This window comes from Rhinopithecus bieti, unplaced genomic scaffold (assembly GCF_001698545.2).
Source record: "Rhinopithecus bieti isolate Rb0 unplaced genomic scaffold, ASM169854v2 scaffold_7414, whole genome shotgun sequence".
NCBI lineage: Eukaryota > Metazoa > Chordata > Mammalia > Primates > Cercopithecidae > Rhinopithecus > Rhinopithecus bieti.
In genome coordinates, this window is record NW_016806087.1 from 2,978,664 (window position 1) to 2,999,088 (window position 20,425).

The window sequence follows — 20,425 nt, forward strand, 5'->3', positions numbered from 1 at the left end:
AGTGGCGCGATCTCGGCTCACTGCAAGCTCCGCCTCCCGGGTTTACGCCATTCTCCTGCCTCAGCCTCCCAAGTAGCTGGGACTACAGGCGCCCGCCATCTCGCCCGGCTAGTTTTTTGTATTTTTTAGTAGAGACGGGGTTTCACCGTGTAGGCCAGGATGGTCTCGATCTCCTGACCTCGTGATCTACCCATCTCGGCCTCCCAAAGTGCTGGGATTACAGGCTTGAGTCACCGCGCCTGGCCGAGTCTGTTTTCATACTGCTATAACGAACTACCTGGGACTGGGTAATTTCTAAAGGAAAGAGGTTTAATTGACTCACAGTTCAGCATGGCTGGGGAGGCCTCAGGAAACTCACAAGCATGGTGGAAGGCGAAGGGTAAGCAGGACGCATCCAGCAAGAAGGAGACGTACCTGAGTGAACGCGGGGGTGGGAGGGAAGAGCCCCTTATAAAACCATCAGATCTCGTGAGAACTCACTGACTATCAGGAGACTCGCATGGGAGAACCGTCCCCATGATTCAATTACCTCCACCTGGTCTCTCCCTTAACAGGTGGGGATTCTGGAGATTACAACTCAGGATGAGATTTGTGTGGGGACACAAAGCCTAATCATACCACACCGCTTTCTCTTGCTTTCTTAACCTCTCCCTCTCCTATTTACCTCAGTCTTACCAGCATATGGATTATAATCTGGTCTCTCCTCCCTCGAAAAACAAAACAAAAAACACAAAATCCAAAGCCTCCCTCGGGCTGTCTAAACTCCTTAGGATTTGTCTGTCTGCACACGGAATTCCCTTGCTTAGCTTTCACGCACCCTCCAAACCACTCCAGTCTGGCTTTGCCCACGCTCCGTCCTCCCATGCCAACTCTACTCTGTCACACCTGTTTTGCTGAGGCCACTGTGATATGTTGAATAGTGGCTCCCAAAAGATAATGTCCTAACCCCCAGACCCTGCCAGTGTGACCTTATTTGGAAAAACGGAATTTGTGGATGTTAGGCATCTCCAGATGAGATCATCCAGGATTTAGGGTAGGCCTTAAGTTCAATAACAGGTGTCCTTGTGAAAGAAAGGCAGTGGGAGATTTAAGACATATGAGAAACAGGGGAGAAGGCCATGTGAATGTGGAAGCAGATCTGAGGGTTGTGTCTCTAAGTCAGGGAAGTCAAGGATAGCAGTCACCAGAAGCTGGAAGAGGCAAGGAAGGATTTTCTGCTAGAGCCTTGGGAGGGAATGCAGCCTGCAGACACCTTGATTTTGGACTTCTGGTCTCCAGAACCATGGGAGAATAAATGTATGTTGCTTTAAACCAGCATATTGTGGTCATTTGTCATGGTAGCCCTAGGAAACTAATAATTCACCAATGACCGCCACGTTGCTAAGCCCTAGACACACCGCCATCCCTGTCTTCCACTCTGCAGCAACACTTGGTTCAGCTAACTGCTCCTTCCCCAAAACATGTACAGTCCTGGCTTCCAGGGAACCACTTTCTGCTGGGGTCACTCTTTGTTTTGAAGGGCTTCATCTTAGGGTTCCCTGCCAGCTTTCTGGCTCTACCCAATCTCTCTTCTTTTCTCCCTTTACATTCTCTCAGGTAATCACAACAATGTATTTTTTTTTTTTTTTTTAAGTAGAGACGAGGTTTCACCATATTGACAAGGCTGATCTCGAACTCCTGATTTCAGGTGATCTGCCCGCCTTGGCCTCCCAAAGTGCTGGTATCACAGGTGTGAGCCACCGTGCCCAGTCTGCTTCCGACCTTCACTAAACACTCCTGCTGCCAGCCCCTCAAAAAACCTCTTCCTCTTTTGGTTTTCCACATCTGAGGAAATGACATCTCCACCCAACATAATTGCTCTACCAGAGGCCTGGGAGTCATTCTTTACCTAAATAAATCTTGTCAATTTCATATCTAAAATACATATATCTTGAATCCACTTTTCTTTTTTTTTTTTTGAGATGGGGTCTCTGTTGCCCAGGTCGGAGCACAGTGGTGTGAGAATGGCTCATTGCAACCTTTGTTACAGTGGGTATCTAATTAGGCATGGGCAGGGCAGGAGAGTGCTCCCTCACCCCCCACACACCAGGAGAGTTGGGTGGCCCTCAGGGGGTGGTCAGGCAGTTGTTAACTATTTCTCTAAAGTAATAATTGATCACAGCCGGTGCCAGGGAAAGGCAGTCTCCTAATAGAAAACACCTGAAACTATCAGCTGCTTCCCAATAAGATCTCAGCAGTGGGGAGAAGTAACGCAAGATCCTGGAAGTAGGCCAATGGATAAAACCCCCAAGTCAAGAGGTCAAGATGCACACTTGGTTTCTCAAGTCGCCTGCTTGGTCCTCTTCCAAGTCGTACTTTCCTTCTTTCCTTTCCTTACTGCTCTAAAGCTTTTCTTTTTTTGAGATGGAGTCTCGCTCTGTCGCCCAGGCTGGTGTGCAGTGATATGATCTCAGCTCACTGCAACCTCTGCCTCCCAGGTTCAAGCGATTCTTGTGCCTCGGCCTCCTGACTCCTAGCTGGGATTACAGGCACATGCGACCATGCCTGGCTAATTTTTTTTTGAAACAGAGTCTCACTCCTTCATCCAGGCCAGAGTGCAGTGGTGCAATCTTGGCTCACAGTAACCTCCACCTCCCAAGTTCAAGTGCTTCTCCTGCCCCAGCCTCCCAAGTAGCTGGGATTACAAGCATGCACCACCATGCCCAGCTCATTTTTGTAGTTTTAGTAGAGATGACGTTTCACCACGTTGGCCATGCTGGTCCCAAGCTGACCTCAGGGGATCCACCTGCCTTGGCCTCCTGAAATGTTGGGATTACAGGTGTGAGTCACTGTGCCCAGCCTCTAGAACTTTTTAATAAACTTTCACTCCTCCTCTTAAACTTGCCTCGATCTCTTCTGCCTTATGCCCCAGTTGAATTATTTCTTCTGAGGAGGCAAGAACTGAGGTTGCTGCAGATACATATGGATTTGCCACCAGTAACTTGGAAACCTTCCACTGGTAACACCTTGACCTATCTCCCGAGCTCAAGTGATCCTCCCGCCTGAGCCCGCCAAATAGCTGGGATCACAGTTGCGCACCACCATGCCAGGCTAATTTTTTTTTTCTTTTTTTTTTGGAGACAGGGTCTCTCTGTATTGCCCAGGCTGGCACACACTTCTCTTTATAGTTACTGTCATCATCTTTCCATCACACTGATGTTCTCCTTCACTTTGTCTCTTGCACTAGCTTCCCACTGATCCACCACACAGTGGCTAGAGTGCCCTTTCAACAGATCACAGTACCGCGGTCCTCCTTAAAGCCCTTCCAAGGATTCCCACTGAATCTGACACACAATTCAAACTCCCTAAAGGCCTTTTGTAGCCTCGTCCCTGCCCTCTGTCCATCTCTCTGCCCCGGGGTCTGTCCACAATGGATGCTCTTTCGGCCCCAATAAGTGATCTCTGCCTTCAGATCCCTTCTTCAGAGAGAACTTCCTGACAGCTGTCCCCTCTCCATCTTAAACGTCTCTCCTGTTACTTTCTCTCACAGAATTCAGTTCTTTCCACCATAGCGTTCGCCACAATCTGTAACTACACATCTGATCATGTGTGTATTTATTTGCTTTCCCCTTCACTGGGTTGCTTCCAGACAGCAGCTGGGATCGTGTTTCTCACCCCTGAGCACAGCGCACCTGGCTCAGGGGCAGGCACAGAGAGGGTGCTCTCTAAGCACTCGCTAAATGAATCCACAGTCGTCTCCTGCCTCAAACATAGGTCTAGCAGGAAGGCTCTTCTGGTGAGAATACTTTACCCCGCGCCAAAAAAAAAAAAAAAAAAAAAAAAAAAAAAAAAAAAAAAAGAAAGACAAGAAATATCAAAAATTAAATTTTATGAAAACCGCAGACTTTGTTTTACAAACATATTAATATTTTATTACAAAAGCCTGTTACAAAAAAAAAAAAAGCAAAAAAAAAAAAAAAAAAAAATACAATTGCTTACTGGGAAATATATTCCAGGCCTGGGGTGAGGAACCATGGCAGATATCAATAGACTCACATCGTTTGTTTCTTTCCTTTCTAAAACTGTTAAGCCATTTAGATTTACTATTTACCACACTTTAGACACTTTCATTTTGCTTACAATATCAGCAGGCATGGAGACAGAAACTCTATCTGATAGTGCTAATACATAAAAGGTGAGGGATGAAGAAGGAAAATACTTTATGTTACAAAATAATGGATTGTTAGAAAAGAAACCCACTCCACATGTGCTGGCATTTGGTTTGAATGATTGGACATGCTTTCTCTCAAATTTTTTCTGGAAAAGTTCTAAATCGGTAGTGGAACAGGACAATGACTTGAATAGAAGGTGCAAATTCTTTGTCGTGTGCAACAAGTTATTTCATAACCATGATGACCAGTACCGTAAAACCATAGAGTTTTGTTAAGTGCCATGGGGACCGACAGCCATAAACACAATTATAGGTGTAAATAGAAAATTTCTTTTTTTCCTTTTTTAAAACAAAGAGTTTCATGAAGAATCAGCAATATGAATATGCTGTATAACTATTCTCTACGAAGATTGATCGCCGATTATTTACAATGGTACATTGATACAAAAGAAGGCATACAAGTTATCCAAGTTCGCTTTTTTTTTCCTTTTTTCTTGTCTTTTTTTTTCTTTTTTTTTTTTATGGTGATAGTTATGCATTGCGTTAGTACGCTATAACAACCAGAGCTTTCGAGCCTCTATGGCTGGCGCAATCAGAGATCTTCAGGCAAGGAGGTGTGTGCAGTTCAGGGCTGGGAGAGAGGACTGAGTGGTGCTGCAGGAACAGAAGGACCCAGAGGAATCACCCTAAAATGTTTTATAGGCGCTCCAGTTAACTCATGAAGCACAAACCCAAAGAACTTTTATTTGCATTCCGTTTCTTCAAGCTGGCAAGTTTTAATACGATCAGCGGTGTCGAACGGAGTAACCTGCCGTTGGTTGCAAAGGAAGAATTACCGTGGGTTTCCCTTTTTGCCCGTTTTTCAGAAAACGTCTCACCTGTCATAGCCAGTCTTTTGACAAAGTAAGCAGCATTCGATGAAGGCTAGGAGGGTGGGGGGGCTCTTTATTCCGCTTCCAATTCAAGATTGGTTAGGAGAGCTACAATGTCTAACTATTGAATGCTCCTTTAGTCTTGAGACATTATTTCTCAGAAGCAGCACTTAATCTCTCACCTTTGTTTTCCCTCTTTGACTATAAGAGTTTATAAATCAGAGGGTTATTTTGTTGCGGAGATTTTGTTTTGTTTTTACTCCTGGCAAGTTTTTACAACTCAGAAAAAATTATAAAAAACAACAGGACCTACTGAAACCACCAGGACAAACATTGTGCAAAAATAACAATATGTCCATACTTTTCAGTCTGAAGAAACTGTACAATAAAAACATAATTCAAAGAACAGTTCAAATATAAAACATTGGGCTTAAACTTTCCTAAGTTTCATTTGTCTGAAACTATTCTGGTCAGTTAGCTCTGTAAATATTGTTAAAACATAAATATTACAAATTAACATATAAAAATTACTTTAGCAATATCTTCTAAATTGGGTCTAACCTTGTTTATAATTTCTTAAACATTTTATAAGTCTTAAAATCTGCCTTAACTTTTTTTTTTAAAAGAAAAGTAACAATCGTCCCTTTACTTTGCAGTCTCTTTCCCCAAGACGTAAATAAACCAGCATATAAGTGCACTTTTAACACTGCAGAAATAAAAATGAAATCATCCGAACTAATGTCCTGGTACTTAACATCAACTCCTGATTTTTAAAAAAATCATTTCATATGAAAAAATTTAGTAATCCTATAAGAAACACTCACTGTCAGTGCAATTCCATTGAGGCAAATCACTCCATTTGCCTCCCATCTTTGCAATTCCAATTGTGTGGTGAAACCTAACAGTGGTCTGATCTTTGGGTTGGGGGGATAGGAAAGAAAAGCAAAACTTCCGGTTGGGGATGAGGGTTCTGCCCAGCTGTGAAACTAGCATTCATTTCTGATTTAGGGATGAAGCAAAACCTCCCAGTATCTCTGCTATACATCGTATGCAAAGTTACATGATTAATAGCACAGAACACCTATTTTATGTTGTGAATTCCTTTCCTGATTATGATTCCCTACTAGAGCTGATGATATTGCTGTTTTTTTCAAAAGTCCAGTGTAAATAGTTCTATGGCTGCAGGGGTCCAGCATGGCTCTTCCAAATGGCTGTTCTTCACTGAGCAGTGGCTGTCCTTACCATTCCTTCTTGGGGATGGCTGTCTCTAACACAGCAAAAGCTGATCCATGGGTGTGCTGATCCCACCAGATCCCTGTGGCCCAGGGCATGGAGGTGGGTGGGAAATGCTATTATTTATTCTCACAAAAGGTTTGACACATACCCTTTTGCGGAAGCTCTCCCTGGAGGGCTCTTCCTAGCCCAGGAAGGCAGCCTAAGAACCTTTAGCAGCTGTGGTCACCGTGCCTCCTCATGGAGTGGCTTTCTGGGTTCTCATGACCTTTTTCCTGGGATTTCTCCCTCCTAGCTCACCCTGCTGTGGGCATTGGCACACTGATCCCTGGAAGGGATTCTGTAGATTCCTGACCAGCTCAGACCACCACAGTCCCCAGTTTTTTTTTAGGGGTCATCTCCTAGCCACCCTGCTCTGCTGGCTGCCACCTTCCCAAACCTGTTCTGGCCCCTGTCCCTGACTGGTTTATCCTTTTTGAGCTGCACAGTTGGACAGTGGTATTAGGTAAACCACATGACTAAATGGCCACTGTTCTCAATCTTGCTTCTAGCATTTGGCGCTAGCCATGTTGGGCTGTGGAAACCAGATGAGGGAACCCCACCCACCCTCCAACTCTCCACTCTCAGCTCCTCCCCAGCAAACTCCCCTCTCCCTGCAGGCAGTCCTGAGGGGATCCTATGAGAGCCAGGTCCTTTGAGGGCCAGTGAGGACCCAGAGAGTGGCAGATGTGGGGACGGAAGGGATCGGGTGGAGGGGACAGGAAGAAAAAGGGCTCTGCCTGTGCTGAAGTTCAAGAGCTTCAGAGCATGCCAACCTGAACCAACATCCTGCAATGTCTGCTGTCATGGCTGGAGCAAAAGGATGGTACAGTAGCAGCATCAGGAGCTAGGGGAATGACCCCAAATTTGGAAGAATGTAAAAACATGGCAAATGAAAGAAAAGACAACGGAAACCAAACACTGGAACTGTTTTCTGTAAATCTCAAATTCACGTTCTTTTGCCTTTTTCTTTAAAACTAAAAATTGGTCAATTAAAAAAGAAGAAGAAAGGCCAGAGTCACAGGGAGTACACAGAAAACAGACTCTCCCTCCAGCCCACTCCCCTCCCTCCTCCTCCCCGTGGCCTCCTGGGATGGGATTAGGTGGCCTGGAGTTGGTGTGGAAGTGGCTTCATAGTCTTATTATGGAAGAGTCCTTATCCTGCCGGTTCTGTTTGTGTTCTTCTAGGAAAGAAAAGAAAAACTTGTTTCAATACCATACAATTGAGATTACCCATGAGAATTTAAGGATGGAGACTCAGTTTTCTCATCTATAATAGAGAGGACAATATCCCACCTCCCGCATCTGGCAAAGGGCAGCTGAAATAGCAAATGAGATGATGGATCTAAAGGATCCAATAGGAAATGAGGTGATGGATCCATGCGTGTAAGGCAGTCACAGAGGTCCTCACTGTGGAGGAAAACACAAGGACGAATGCCATGGACATTCCTGGGAGTCCTCTGTGGGAGAGTGGACAGAATAATTGATGCCTTCATTTTTGTTCTCCATTAGTTTACCTTTTCCTACCTAACCTACAGAGGACACAGCAAATTATCTCAGGAAGGAGTCTAGTGTTGGGTTAAACATAGAGGCTTTGGAAAGAGAGATTTTGGGTTCAAGTTACTTGGCTTCTTAGTGTAGCCATCTTCATCTGTAATCATCTCGTCCCTCACAGTGTTGTGAAAAGGTTTAAATGTGTGTAGTGTGTGTAAAGGACATAGTACATAGCCCTCTCTCTGCAGGCAGAGAGTGCTAAACAAGTGGTGGCCATTATTGTGTTTGTCAGGGCTGATTGCCGGCGTTTTGGGTTCCCAGCAGGTGTACCCGGAGCTATAGGCACATGCAAGCCGTGTTTGGTGAGGGTGCAAGAGGCCTCATCAACAGACGCTGATGGTCTGAGTGTAAACGTGCCTCCCCACCCCAGCACACATGATGAGCTGCCAGTGTTCTGGCACAAAAAGGGCTCAAAATGGTGAGGAGACTCTCCCTGGCCTGGGGATACAAAAACCATTTCCCCATAATCTTCACCCAAACTCTACCCAAAATGTGTGAGAAAATCCCAAAGGGCAAAACAGAGACACACACGTAGATATTTTTCTATTTGGTGTCTACAAAACATGCGGCACATCTAAGGCAACATAACAACACAGTTATACACACACGCACACCCACACGCACACCCACACATCTTCCAATCATGTGTAAGGGGCAAAAGCCACCCCCAAATCCTTCCTTGTCTGCCCTAGACACATATGCACACACCCATTGAGAAAATCATTTGTCACAGGCGTACACATCAACTACTCTTATACCTCAAGTTTATAAAAACTACTAAGTCTACCCTGAATACTGCTGCCATGAAACTGCATCCTGAATGGTGGCTGTAGTTCGCCAGAGGCTTTTGAGAGAGTGCTGATGGACAGACACCATGGGCAAGGCCTCCCCCTCCTCTTAAAAAAGAATTTTTTTTTTTTTGAGACGAAGTCTCACTCTATTGCTCAGGCAGGAGTGCAATGGCGTGATCTCAGCTCACTGCAACCTCCGCCTCCCAGGTTCAAGCAATTCTCCTGCCTCAGCCTCCTGAGTAGCTGGGATTACAGGTGCGCACCACCATGCCCAGCTAATTTTGCATTTTTAGTAGAGATGGGGTTTCACCATGTGGGCAAGGCTAGTCTCGAACTCCTGGCCTCATGATCCGCCCGCCTCAGTCTCCCGAAGTGCTGGGATCACAGGCATAAGCCACCGTGCCCGGCCTAAAAAAAATTTTTTTTTTGAGATAGGATCTCCCTCTGTTGCCTAGGCTGGAGTGCAAGGTGCAATCACAGCTCACTGCAGCCTCAACCTCTCGGACTTAAGTGATTGTCCTGCCTCAGCTTCCTGAATAGCTGGGACTATAGGCATGTGCCACCACGCCTGGCTATTTAAATTTTTTGTAGAGATAGGGTCTCAAGCCTAAGCTGGTCTCAAACTACTGGGCTCAAACCATCCCCCTGCCTTGGCCTCCCAAAGTGCTGGGATTATAGGTGTGAGGCACCACACCTGGCTGGCAAGTCCCTCCCACTTTTTTTTTTCTTGAGATGGAGTCTCACTCTGTCACCCAGGCTGGAATGCAGTGGCACAATCTCGGCTCACTTCAACCTCCACCTCCCTGGTTCAAGCAATTCTCCTGCCTCAGCCTCCCGAGTAGCTGGGACTACAGGCACGCACCACCACGCCTGGCTAATTTTTGTATTTTTTAGTAGAGACGGTGTTTCACTATATTGGCCAGGCTGGTCTCAAACTCCTGACCTCGTGATCCACCCGTCTTAGCCTCCTAAAGTGTGGGGATTACAGGCATGAGCCGCCGCGCCCGGCCGCAAGTCCCTTTAAACCACATCATCTTCTTTAATTTTCACAATAGCCTTAGGAGGGAAGCATCAATTTTGCCTTTTAATGAATGAAAAAAAAAAAAAAAACAGACTTAGAGAAGTAATGTGCCTAAGCTCGTACAGCTGGTAATAATAGCTAACACTTGTGGGTTTACTGTGTGCCAGGCATTTTCTAGAGGCTTTACATCAATAAGCTAATCCTGACAAAATCCATAGAAGGTAGGGGCCAGTATGATCCTCACTTTATAGATGGAGAAAATGGAAGCACAGAGAAGTTAGGTAACTTGCCCAAGGGCACACAGCTAACTAGAAGGCCTAGGTTTGGAAGCCAGGTAGCCATGCTCTCAACTGGAGATGAGGTTTGAATCAGGGTCTGACCCCAATGCCCAAACTCTTTCCACTCTGCTGATGACCATATGAATTTTTGTCCTCCCACCCCACCCCACCCCACCCCCAGCAACTTACCTGTCGGCTGTGTCCTGGGCTGGATATACTTGAAGGATTGGATTGTGACAAAGCTAGGCTGCTATTTTTCCCAACCTGAAAGACACCATTGAAGCCCCACTCAGACACACGAGCCAGCCTGGGAAGGGCCCGCCGATGCCACATGTTCTAGGGGAAAGAAGGGCTGCACAACGCCTGCTTCATTCCCTCACATTGGCTTGGAACTGGTGTTTCCATCTTAAGTGGCAGAGAAAATGGAAATGTTGCAGAGGGTACCTTGAGGGATGCCCTTTCCTTCCCAGAGTTAAAGTGGAATGGTGGGGACTCCTCATACTGCTCCCTAGATGGCTGGACCCCAACAGGGAGGGATGAGGATGAAGGCATCTGGTGGAGAAGCCTGGCCCCTCCTGGGAGCTTCACTCAGTAGAGGCTGGGCTTTTCTACCTGTGGCCAAAGGGTCACACAGCTCATCCACCTCTGACCCTCCATCCCAAACCCATCTTGTTTTCAGCCCAGACTCCCTCAACCTGGCTGCAGATAAAACACCTGGATCTTTTGCTGGGTCAGTTTTCCTGGCTAGGAGATGTAACGCACATGCGACTGTTCTTTAGGAAAATAGCACGATGGCGCTGGGCTTCTCCTTCGCATGGAGGGAGGACAGGAACGCTGTGCATATGGGTGTGGCCACTGTGCCCTTCCCCTTCCTCTGGGACTGTCCTTCACACAATGGGCCTGGTCCTTGGGGAAGCTGATGCCAGGCACTAACCAGTCCTTGTCTAGTCTGCAAAGGCAGGTTGAACTTTCATCCTATAAACTGCTCCTCTTCTCCATTAACTTGCCTTTATGTAAAGACATTTGCCTTACATTATTTTATTTATTTTTGAGACAGAGTCTTGCTCTGTCGCTCAGGCTAGAGTGCCGTGGCATGATCTTGGCTCATTGCAACCTCTGTCTGTGGGGTTCAAGCGATTCTCCTGCCTCAGCCTCCTGAGTAGCTGGGATTACAGGTGCGTGCCACCCTGCCCAGCTCATTTTTGTATTTTTAATAGAGACAAGGTTTCTCCATGTTGGCCAGGCTGGTCTCCAACTCCCGACCTCAGATAATCCACCCACCTCGGCCTCCCAAAATGCTGGGATTACAGGTGAGAGCCACTGCACCTGGCTACATTCACAGTCTTGATTTTTGTTCAGTTTAATAGCCCTGTAGCAACTTCTGGCCTTATACCAACCAGATACAATTAAATGGATCTCCAAATTGTTCCCAAAGTAAAGGTTTATCTTGGATTTCTCAATCTCATGCATTGACCCTTGATCTCCTAGCAGAATTAACACAGATCCCAAGGTCCTTTGCCTTTCTTGGAAATCACTGGTGATAAAGCCTTTTCTTAATGCCCTAGTGACAAGCACCGAGGTATCACCTGCATTAGAGAACCAATGCTGACCAGATCCAAGGCAGCCATTAAATGCATCCGTGTTTTTGAATTCCCTCCTGATGAGCACTTGGCTGCTCCTTTCACCACTGCTTCTGGCTGACTCGGCATTTACTAAGCATTTCCTACAGTCCTGCAGACCAAAGAATCAACAGAGCCACATCTACTCAACACAGAGGGACTCTGTTAATGGCACAGAGGCTAAGAGGCCAGACTCCAGAGCCAAAATGCCTGGGTTTAAATCCTAGCCTAACTATTGACTCGCTGTGTGACTTTGGGTGCCTTGCTTAACCTTCCTGTGCCTTGGTTCACTCATCTGTAAAAGGCGAATAACAGCAAGTAATTATAAAATGAGTTAATACACCTGAAGTGCTTGGAACAGAGGCCATCACCTACGTGTTAGCTGCTGGGACTGTATCTAAAATGAGTGAGATACCACGGCCTTGCTGTCCAAGGTATGGCCTGGGAGACTGTCAGAAATGCAGACTCCTAGGCCCCTGCCCAGGTCTGCTGACTGAGAATCAGAATGTTCACTGGCCCCCCGGAGTTATTCGTGTACACGTTCAAGCTTGAGAGGCCTTGGCTCTGTCCTCCATCCTGGGCCCTAGTGTGACACCCACCAGCAGTTTAGCCTCCGGGGAGAGCCCTGTGGGTACCGGCCCACCTCCCTCACACCCCTGGCCGTGGGGAGTCAGAACAGTGCCCTCGGCTCGAGTGAGAGGACCCGTGTCTCCCCCTCCTCTCACCTTGGCCTCGGTTTGCAGCTTGTCTGGCCCTTGGGTTCCAAACTTGCTGTTTCTCATGTGTTTGTGATTTGTGACTCCCCCTCAGGCTGTGCTCTTCGTGAGGTTATAACAAGTCTCATAAGTGGTGACATAAAACATTAAAATATCTCTTGACAACTGCCTCCCATTGCTCCAAAGTCCTCAACTCTAGGTGGGGTTGGGCTTGGGGTTTGGTTCCTTTGATGCTGCGTAACGGTCTCTGGACACACTGCCCTGATGGGTCCAGGCTCCCGGGCGGGTTGCCTGGCCCTCTCATCAGACCTGGCTCCGCAGAGAATCCGAGGCTGGGCCCTTCCCCACGTCTGCTCCCTTATCTATATGCCCAACTGGCCCCAGAGGCTGGGGTGGGGGTGGGCTTTCCTAAGTAGCCCCTCCAGCCGGAGAAGAAGGACTAGACTCAGGGATGAGAACAGAGCTCAAGGGAAAGAAACATGTATCCTTCTCAGACCACGCCACACTCTTTCAGCCTCCTCACCATACACACTCCTATCTGTACCATGGCATTGAACACTTCTTTGCCAGCTGGTGGCAGTTGCAGTTTTCCTTTAGGAAGGAAAGAGTTCTATCAGGAGGAGGTGGGGGTCGAGGCAGCCTAGGAAAGTGGAAAGGACAGTCACCTGGGAGCTGGGCACAGGCGCTCCCACTCCCAGGTGGGACCCCGGGTCAGCATTTAACCTGCCTGGGCCTCAAGCTCTTCCTAAGGGGGTTCCAACAGATCAGATCAAACTTCTTAGCAACAGAACTCTTTACTGACAATGTCCTCAGAACCTCAAAAGATAAAACTGACCAATGTGGAGTGGGGAACTCAGAATCTCTCTGTGCCTCAGTTTACTCATCTGTGAAGTGATAACTGCACCCACTGCACTGGGGTGTCATGAGGATTCAGTGAGGTAATAACCGTAAAGTGCCGAAAACAGCGCCGAGCACATAGTGAGTGTGGTATCAAGTACTTGTTCAATAAAGGGCTCTCAAAGCAGAGAGTGAAACTGCCTTCGGGGAAAACGAGAAAAGGAGTCAAGCTTGTGTTACCTGTCAGAGCCGCCCGGCTAAGCAGGGGCGCTGCCCAGCTCCCCCTGCCCCCCCAGAGCCGGTGAAGGCGGTGCCAGGAGGTCCCTTACCTGCCGAGAGGAGGTGCTGTTAACGGGATCGGGCACCGGTGCGAGAAGGCTGGGCGGGTTCTTTTTGTGAACGCTATTCATACCAGGCATTTTAGTGATTTTACAGGCTTTGCTACTAGAACTCGAGTTCTTACGCTTTTTTCCTTCTGATTTGTCAAAAGAGAGGGGCAGAGAAGACACAGCATTGTGTGAGGCCAGAGAGAGGTCCCCTGTGTGGAGCGCAAGGGAGGGCACAGAGAGGGGACAGGAGTCACTGCTGCCTCCCACCGCGCCCACCTGTCTCACTATGTCCGCGGGGCCGCCGGGCAGCGAGGTCCGTCCTGAGGGCTCCAGTTTGGCACTGAGTGGGCTCACCCCATTGTTTGAGTTGTGCACAGACAGATTGTTATAGGGAGGGGCCGCCTGATAGGAGTTCAAAGCAGAACTGGCATTCAAAACACAGTTCTTTTTGTGAGGCCCTGACAGTGGAGACGAGAGGGATGTCTGCAAGGATGAGGAGGAGGAGCAGGAGGAAGGCGAAGACTGTGGCTTCCTCTTTTTGTTACTTGGAGACTCGTCGCTACGGGTGGACAGGTCTTTGACTTTTGAGGATTTGCTGGTTTTGGTTTTGGATGGCTTGTGGGATGGGGAAGGGATGACGGCTGGTATCGGGGACACAGCGGATGGGGCCTTGAAGGTTGAGTCCATGATGCTGAGGGTTGCGGCCACATGAGGGAAAGCTGTGGTGTGGGACATGAGGGCGCTCGGGTCCGGCGATGTCACGAAAGCTGCGTTTGAGAGCATGGCTGATGTCATTATGTAAGAAGAGGTGAGCCTCGAGCTGATGGGAGCTGAAGGAAGATACACAGCACTGGGGTTGCTGAAAGGCTGCAAAACGGATGCTGGAACGGGGTTGGTGATGTGGGCTGCTGGCGAGGGCAGGGGGCTATCTGCCGCAGGAGGGATCTTCCTAAACATGAGAGAAGAGTGAAAGAGAATCAGTGAGACACCGGGTTGGCATTGCTTAGGAGGCTCGATGACGTTTGAGCATCAGGGCTCCAGAGGACACCCTGGCAGAACCAGACTATGGAGAATGGAGCCTTGAAGGATGGGAGAATCTGAAGCATGGCCCCTTCTTATGGCACCCCCCATTGCAACATCCAGCAACCTAATTTTCATCACACTCAGCCTTCAGATCCTTTTCTCCAGGCTTGGCTACTGGAGAAGGCCTGATTTTGGTTCATGAATAAAAGGTCAATGTTATTTAGAATAGAAATTTCCCCAGTATTCTCTCTCAACCACTGCCACCCCCCCTCCCCCGCAACTCTCTTTTTTTTGGGGCAGCGATGAAGGTGGTTTTTAATGAGAAGTGATCATTTCACATGTAGGTCCTGGTTGCAAGTAAGAAATGTGAGGACAGGGCTTTGCTACCTGGACACGGGCCAGAGCTTCCCCCCTCCACCCACTCCAGCTTCTGCCCAGGGACTCTTGGGGCTTTCCCCACCCTGCTCTGGGCTGGAGGCAGTTGGGGAATGGCCCTCTCCAAGGCCAGCATCCTCCTGCCTTTGCTGTCTACAGCCTCTGTTTCCCTCCACAGAGAGCCATTTCCACACTGACTCGTGGCTGCTGGCTCCTGGTGGCTGGGCCGTGGACGGTTAGGGGTTTGGGAATGGTGAGATGGCAAGTTGCCCATTCCCAGGACTAGCTTTGTTTTTTCCTATTCAGCCCACTCTACCTTAGCTCTTGCTCAGAGGAGTTGTCTAGGGTGTGGCTTTAGCAGGTCTTCCTGTTCTGTGTTAGGAAAAGGTGAGTGTGGGGACCCTCATGTGTCCAGGGAAGGAGATCAGGGATTTCTAGTTTGTTCTGAAGATAAATGTGGGATGTGGACAGGAGGAGAAAAACAGGATGGGAGGGGAAACCCACTGTTTTCTTCTTTGGTTTTCTTGGAGCTTGGGGGGTGCCTCAGAGCAAACTCCCTGGAGCCAAGGCCAGCACTAGGCTGTGGCTTCCTCTTGGGGCCTCCCTGCAAACTCCATCTTTTGATTTGCGCTGGGAGTGACTCCTTCCATCCTACAGCCTGGGATGCTGCTGCTACTACTCTGGGGACCGGGAGGAGGCAAAGCGGCCACAGGGACATTTGTTCTTGATTTTGCAGGAAAGCACATGGTCCTCGGGAGCCAGGTAAATGCGTTCAAGCTGGTCCTTTCCCATTTCTCACCTTGCTCCCTCTCCCAGTTTCCCTGGGAAATCATTTTCACTGTAGCTGGGGTTCACTAGCGATTAGGAACTAGCTTTCCTTCTTTGAAAGCAGCACATGAAGATGAGCAGGCCCAGAGCCTGTGCCCCAGTGGGCTAGAACACATGCAAGACAGGGCCTCACACCGTCCTTTCTCTTCTTTGGAGGCCACTCTCCCAGCTGTAGCGTCAGGACCAGGTGCCAGGGAACTCTGGGAAGAGGCACTGCTGAGAGATAAATGTCTCTCCTAGCATTCCTCTCTGAAGATTCTGCTTTTGGCCTGCACTTTGGTGGAGCCCGTGACATCCATCTTTAGGGTAGAATCCAGAGGAATCCTTGTCCTTGAAAACGTCAGACCAAAGGGATCAAATATAAGAGAAAAATGTTGCCAAACTCACAATGGCCATGATGGCGTTGAGAATTTACATTCTCTCGAGCCTAAAGAAGGTAAGAGATCCTGTCGGCACTCAGCAAGGTGCCCCATAAATACTTGTTGCAATGAATGAATGAGTGAATGAATGGATGGATGAATGGGTAGGTGGATGGGTGAGCAGGTGGATTCTCAGCAGCACCACACCCATACGGTCAGGGACTATGCATGGTGGGCAAGGACTCCCATATGATCAGATTGGAAATGTCTACACACATCCTTAGAACTGTCTGGCCCCACACAACCCCTTCCTAACAGGGGCAGGGAACATTTCTTAGAGGGGGAGACCCCTCCCAACTTTCCAGGTGCTTTTGTTGCCTTGCTGTGGTACTACAGGCAACCCACTCCATCTTTCCTTGACTCGTTTGCTTACCCACTAAAGTATAGATAGAAATACATGTGGGCAGAGGTTTGGCAGTTACTTGTAATAAAAAGTTATTTACAAATACCAGATGGCTCATTTAGAGAGGATTCCAATCAATGAATTTGAATGGGATCCATTTTTTTTTTTAGACGGAGTCTTGCTCAGTTCCCCAGGCTGGAGTGCAGCAGCACAATCTCAGCTCACTGCAAGCTCCACCTCCTGGGTTCATGCCATCCTGCTGCCTCAGCCTCCCGAGTAGCTGGGACTACAGGCGCCCACCATCAGGCCCGGCTAACTTTTTGTGTTTTTAGTAGACACGGGGTTTCACCGTGTTAGCCAGGATGGTCTTGATCTCCTAACCTTGTGATCCACCTGCCTCGGCCTCCCAAAGTGCTGGGATTACAGGCGTCAGCCACCACACCCAGCCTGAATGGGATCCATTTTTAATGTCTCAATTTATAATTTTCCAATTAACTAGTATAAATTCATGCTTCAACTTGTGCTGACTAGCAGAGTTGAAGTCCTAAATCTTACCTGGCTGACACTCAGGATTGGGATGGGTGCTCTTTTTAGGAACACTTTCTATCCCTTTCTTGCCTCACTAATCACAAGGGGATAGTAGGGCAGGAAGGAAGATAAGGCAGGGGAGAAACAGGGTGAGGGGCATGTGGCAGCTCCCTGTCCCCAGGAGTCCCTTCCCCGCCGAGGCTAAACAGCTTATGTGTTTTTCTAGGTGCTAAGTGGCAGTGGATTTCAGCTTTGCTGGGCTGTGTCCTGGTGTAAGCTTTGCACACTGGCCCAGGGAAGTCCCACACTAAAGCCCACAGATGCAAATAAATTACTGACAGTGCCCAACCTCCCCTGCCAGGTGGCATGGAGGTCCAGATGCTGACCTGGCTGAAAGAGAATACTGTGTTGGCGGCTCCTGATGCAGAGTTAAATGCTTGTTAAAGAAAAAAGAGTCTTGGCCGTTCCTTTTCTTCCTAATGTCTTCCACGCCCCCATCGGCTGCCATCCCTCCAGGTTCGGGCCCGCCGGGGCCTGGGGTTTGGGCAGCAAGGTTGAGAGGGTAGCGGGGTGCTACGCTCTCCAGAGTTGACACCCAGGCAGCCCCAATGTTGCTCAGTGACAGCAGATTGGTTAGGCAAGTCCTGAACAGAGGGGAGGGACCTGATGCCCTGTGGCTCGGGTTTCTGTGCCTGAGGAGGAAAGGAATATGGAGCTTGAGCTGACAGGACACCAGGAGTGAAATACAGATCAACACATTCCTTCCACGTGTCCGGGATTGACACTTCCATAACACAGGGAGCAAAGAGCTGCGAGGATCACCAGGGCTGGCCGCCATCGTGGGGAACAAGCACAGAGGCTCAATCACCAAGTAACTGAGAGCATGGTCACCCCACGTGCAGCACCAATTTGTTGCTGTTTGGAATGGACACAAGTAAATACCAAGGGTGCCCTTTAGACGCACTGGGCAGTCACTTGAATGGGAAGAAATGATAAGCTTCTCTTGTGGCCCTTACCTACCTTATAGTAAATGTTAACATTTAGTACTAAGTCTGCCATGAGAGCTCAATTCAGACACAAATGGGGCTCACTTCTCCTAGAAGTCCAGGTCTGGAAGCTCTTTAGGCTTCCAGAAAGGGGCCTAAGGTGTCGTAGCTGCCTGGGGGAGAGGAGGAAACCTGGGAAAGGGGCAAATTTTGACTTCTGTTCCCTCCCATTTCTTAGGAATCCCTTCCTTGACTCTACTGGGCCTCAGTGGGCAGGTGGGGGCCCTCAGCTGTTGTCCCTCCTGGACTGTCTAGGCCCAGATCTACGTGATCTATGACTCAAATGGATGATGATATCTTGAGAGCTCACCTTTGTAGGAGTTGGGGATGGGGATACCCAGTGGGCCAGCCTTATATTATCTAGTGGTCAAAATGGTAGCCACTTATGTGCTGTGGTTTGAGAGGGTCTAGGCCTATTATTTCTTCCCAATAGCATTCTTCCAGATTAAAGCTTCTTCCCTATTTATGAATCCCCTATTAAAATGTAAGTACACTGGAAAGTGGATAGTAAAGGAACTTAAGAGAAAGGGAACATGAGTTGGAGTTTAGGGTAGAGAAGTACAAGTAGAGGTGGGCAGGGGGTCCTAAGGAGATGGGAAGGGCCAAAGACAAACTTAACCAACTTCACAGCATTGCTCAGGATCTGCCCTGTTGGCAAGTGTACAGATGTTTTCACAGGACAGCAAACAACTAGAAATTGGTCCACAACCATAACGAAATCTTTAGTTTTTTTTTTTTTTTGAGACGGAGTCTCCCTCTGTCACCCAGGGTGGAGTGCAGTGGTACGATCTCGGCTCACCGCAAACTCCGCCTTTGGGTTCAAGTGATTCTCCTGCCTTAGCCTCCTGAGGAGCTGGGATTACAGGTGTGCGCCACCACACCCAGCTAATTTTTGTATTTTTAGTAGAGATGGGGTTTCACTATGTTGGCCAGGCTGGTCTTGAACTCCTGATCTCAGGTGATCCGCCCACCTCAGCCTCCCAAAGTGCTGGGATTACAGGCGTGAACCACCGTGCCTGGTTGAAATCTTTAGTTTTGATATTGTAGCATTAACATTACAAACAGAAGCATCTTCTTTTATTTATTTTTTTTTTAAGAGAGAGAGGGTCTCGCTCCATTGCCCAGGCTGAGTGCAGTGGCACAATCATAGCTTACTGTGACCTTGAACTCTTGGGCTGAAACGATCCTCCCACTCCAGGCCTTTCAAGTAGCTAGGATCACAAGTGTGCATCACTATACCCAGCTAATTGTTAAAAATTATTTTTTGTAGAGATGGGGTCTTGCTATGCTGCCCAGGCTGGTCTCGAGCTCCTGGCCTCAAGCAATCCTCCTGCTTCGGCCTCCCAAGCGCTGGGATTACAGGCATGAATCACTGCACTCAGCCAGAAGCATGTTCTTAATATCCTTAGATTCTCTAGGAGCAATAAAAAGGCCCTTTAACATAGGTAAACAAACAACATATTATCTAATATCCTTCTCATTTAGGAGATTACCAACACAAAAATGGTCTCCAAAAAAGACAAAGCATGTAACATATCATTTGTGCTTCTCAAAACCTTCAGGTAAACCATTAAGAAGAGCTGGTATTTAAGAATTAATCAAACATCCTGACTTCAGAATCATTTTGTTCTATGAAAAGTCAGCCACTGACATTTATTTGGAAAGTTAGGGTTCAGGTAACTGTGGGGCAGCTTGGATCTTATATTGCACAAAAGCTGCTCACTTACTTCCACATCTGTGAATTCAGGTGTTTTTCTACCATGGAGTTTAGTGCGAATCGAAAACGATCCCATCTTCTATCAAAAACATAGTACCCTCGTCCCATGAGGCGACTCCCAAATGAGCAAAACTGTGAGGAAAAAAAAATTTTAATTTTGATTACAGGTTAATAAGCTAATATAAACCATACAGAGAAAATAACATTTGCATAAAACACACAGGGGCACAATTTTACTCAAAGAAGCAAACCATATGAAGCCAAAAATATTTCTGCAGTTCTGTAGTTTGAGCTCTGGATTTTCTGCAGAACCTCACATTGCAACTCAACAATAGCTACATTCAATTTTCTGTGGCACAGAGGGGGCTACGTTTTCTACTCCTGGGATTGAGCCAGCATTTTTTGGTTAAGAAACAAATAACACCAGGCACAGTGGCTCACACCTGTAATCCCAGCACTTTGGGAGGCTGAGGTGGGCAGATCACTTGAGGTCAGGAGTTTGAGACCAGTCTGGCCAACATGGTGAAGCCCCGTTTCTACTAAAAATACAAAAATTAGCCAGGCGTGGTGGCGGCACCTGGGATCCCAGCTCTTAGGGAGGCTGAGGTAGGAGAATCGCTTGAACCCAGGAGGTGGAGGTTGCAGTGAGCTGAGATTGTGCCACTGCACTCCAGCCTGGGTGACAGACTGAGACTGTGTCTCAAAAT

The 20,425-nt window shown here is 47.9% G+C and overlaps 1 protein-coding gene across 15 annotated transcripts in view; it reads right to left on the reverse strand.

Annotated features, from left to right (window-relative positions):
• Positions 1-5,582: 5,582 nt before the first annotated feature.
• The window catches only part of ATXN7L1 (ataxin 7 like 1), a 282,375-nt gene continuing 267,532 nt past the window's right edge, over positions 5,583-20,425 (reverse strand). For 7 of the 15 annotated variants that reach the window (XM_017874657.1, XM_017874659.1, XM_017874666.1 and 4 more), the window contains 5 exons: positions 19,729-19,850; positions 17,342-17,647; positions 13,440-14,388; positions 10,128-10,202; positions 5,583-7,478 (listed from right to left, as the gene is read on the reverse strand). In XM_017874657.1, coding sequence (XP_017730146.1) covers positions 7,437-7,478; positions 10,128-10,202; positions 13,440-14,388; positions 17,342-17,647; positions 19,729-19,850 — 1,494 coding nt within the window. In that variant the 3' untranslated portion in view covers positions 5,583-7,436. Of the gene's footprint in view, positions 7,479-10,127; positions 10,203-13,051; positions 14,389-17,341; positions 17,648-19,728; positions 19,851-20,425 lie in introns of those variants that run through there. The other 8 variants (XM_017874662.1, XM_017874670.1, XM_017874661.1 and 5 more) reach the window with 7 other exon arrangements.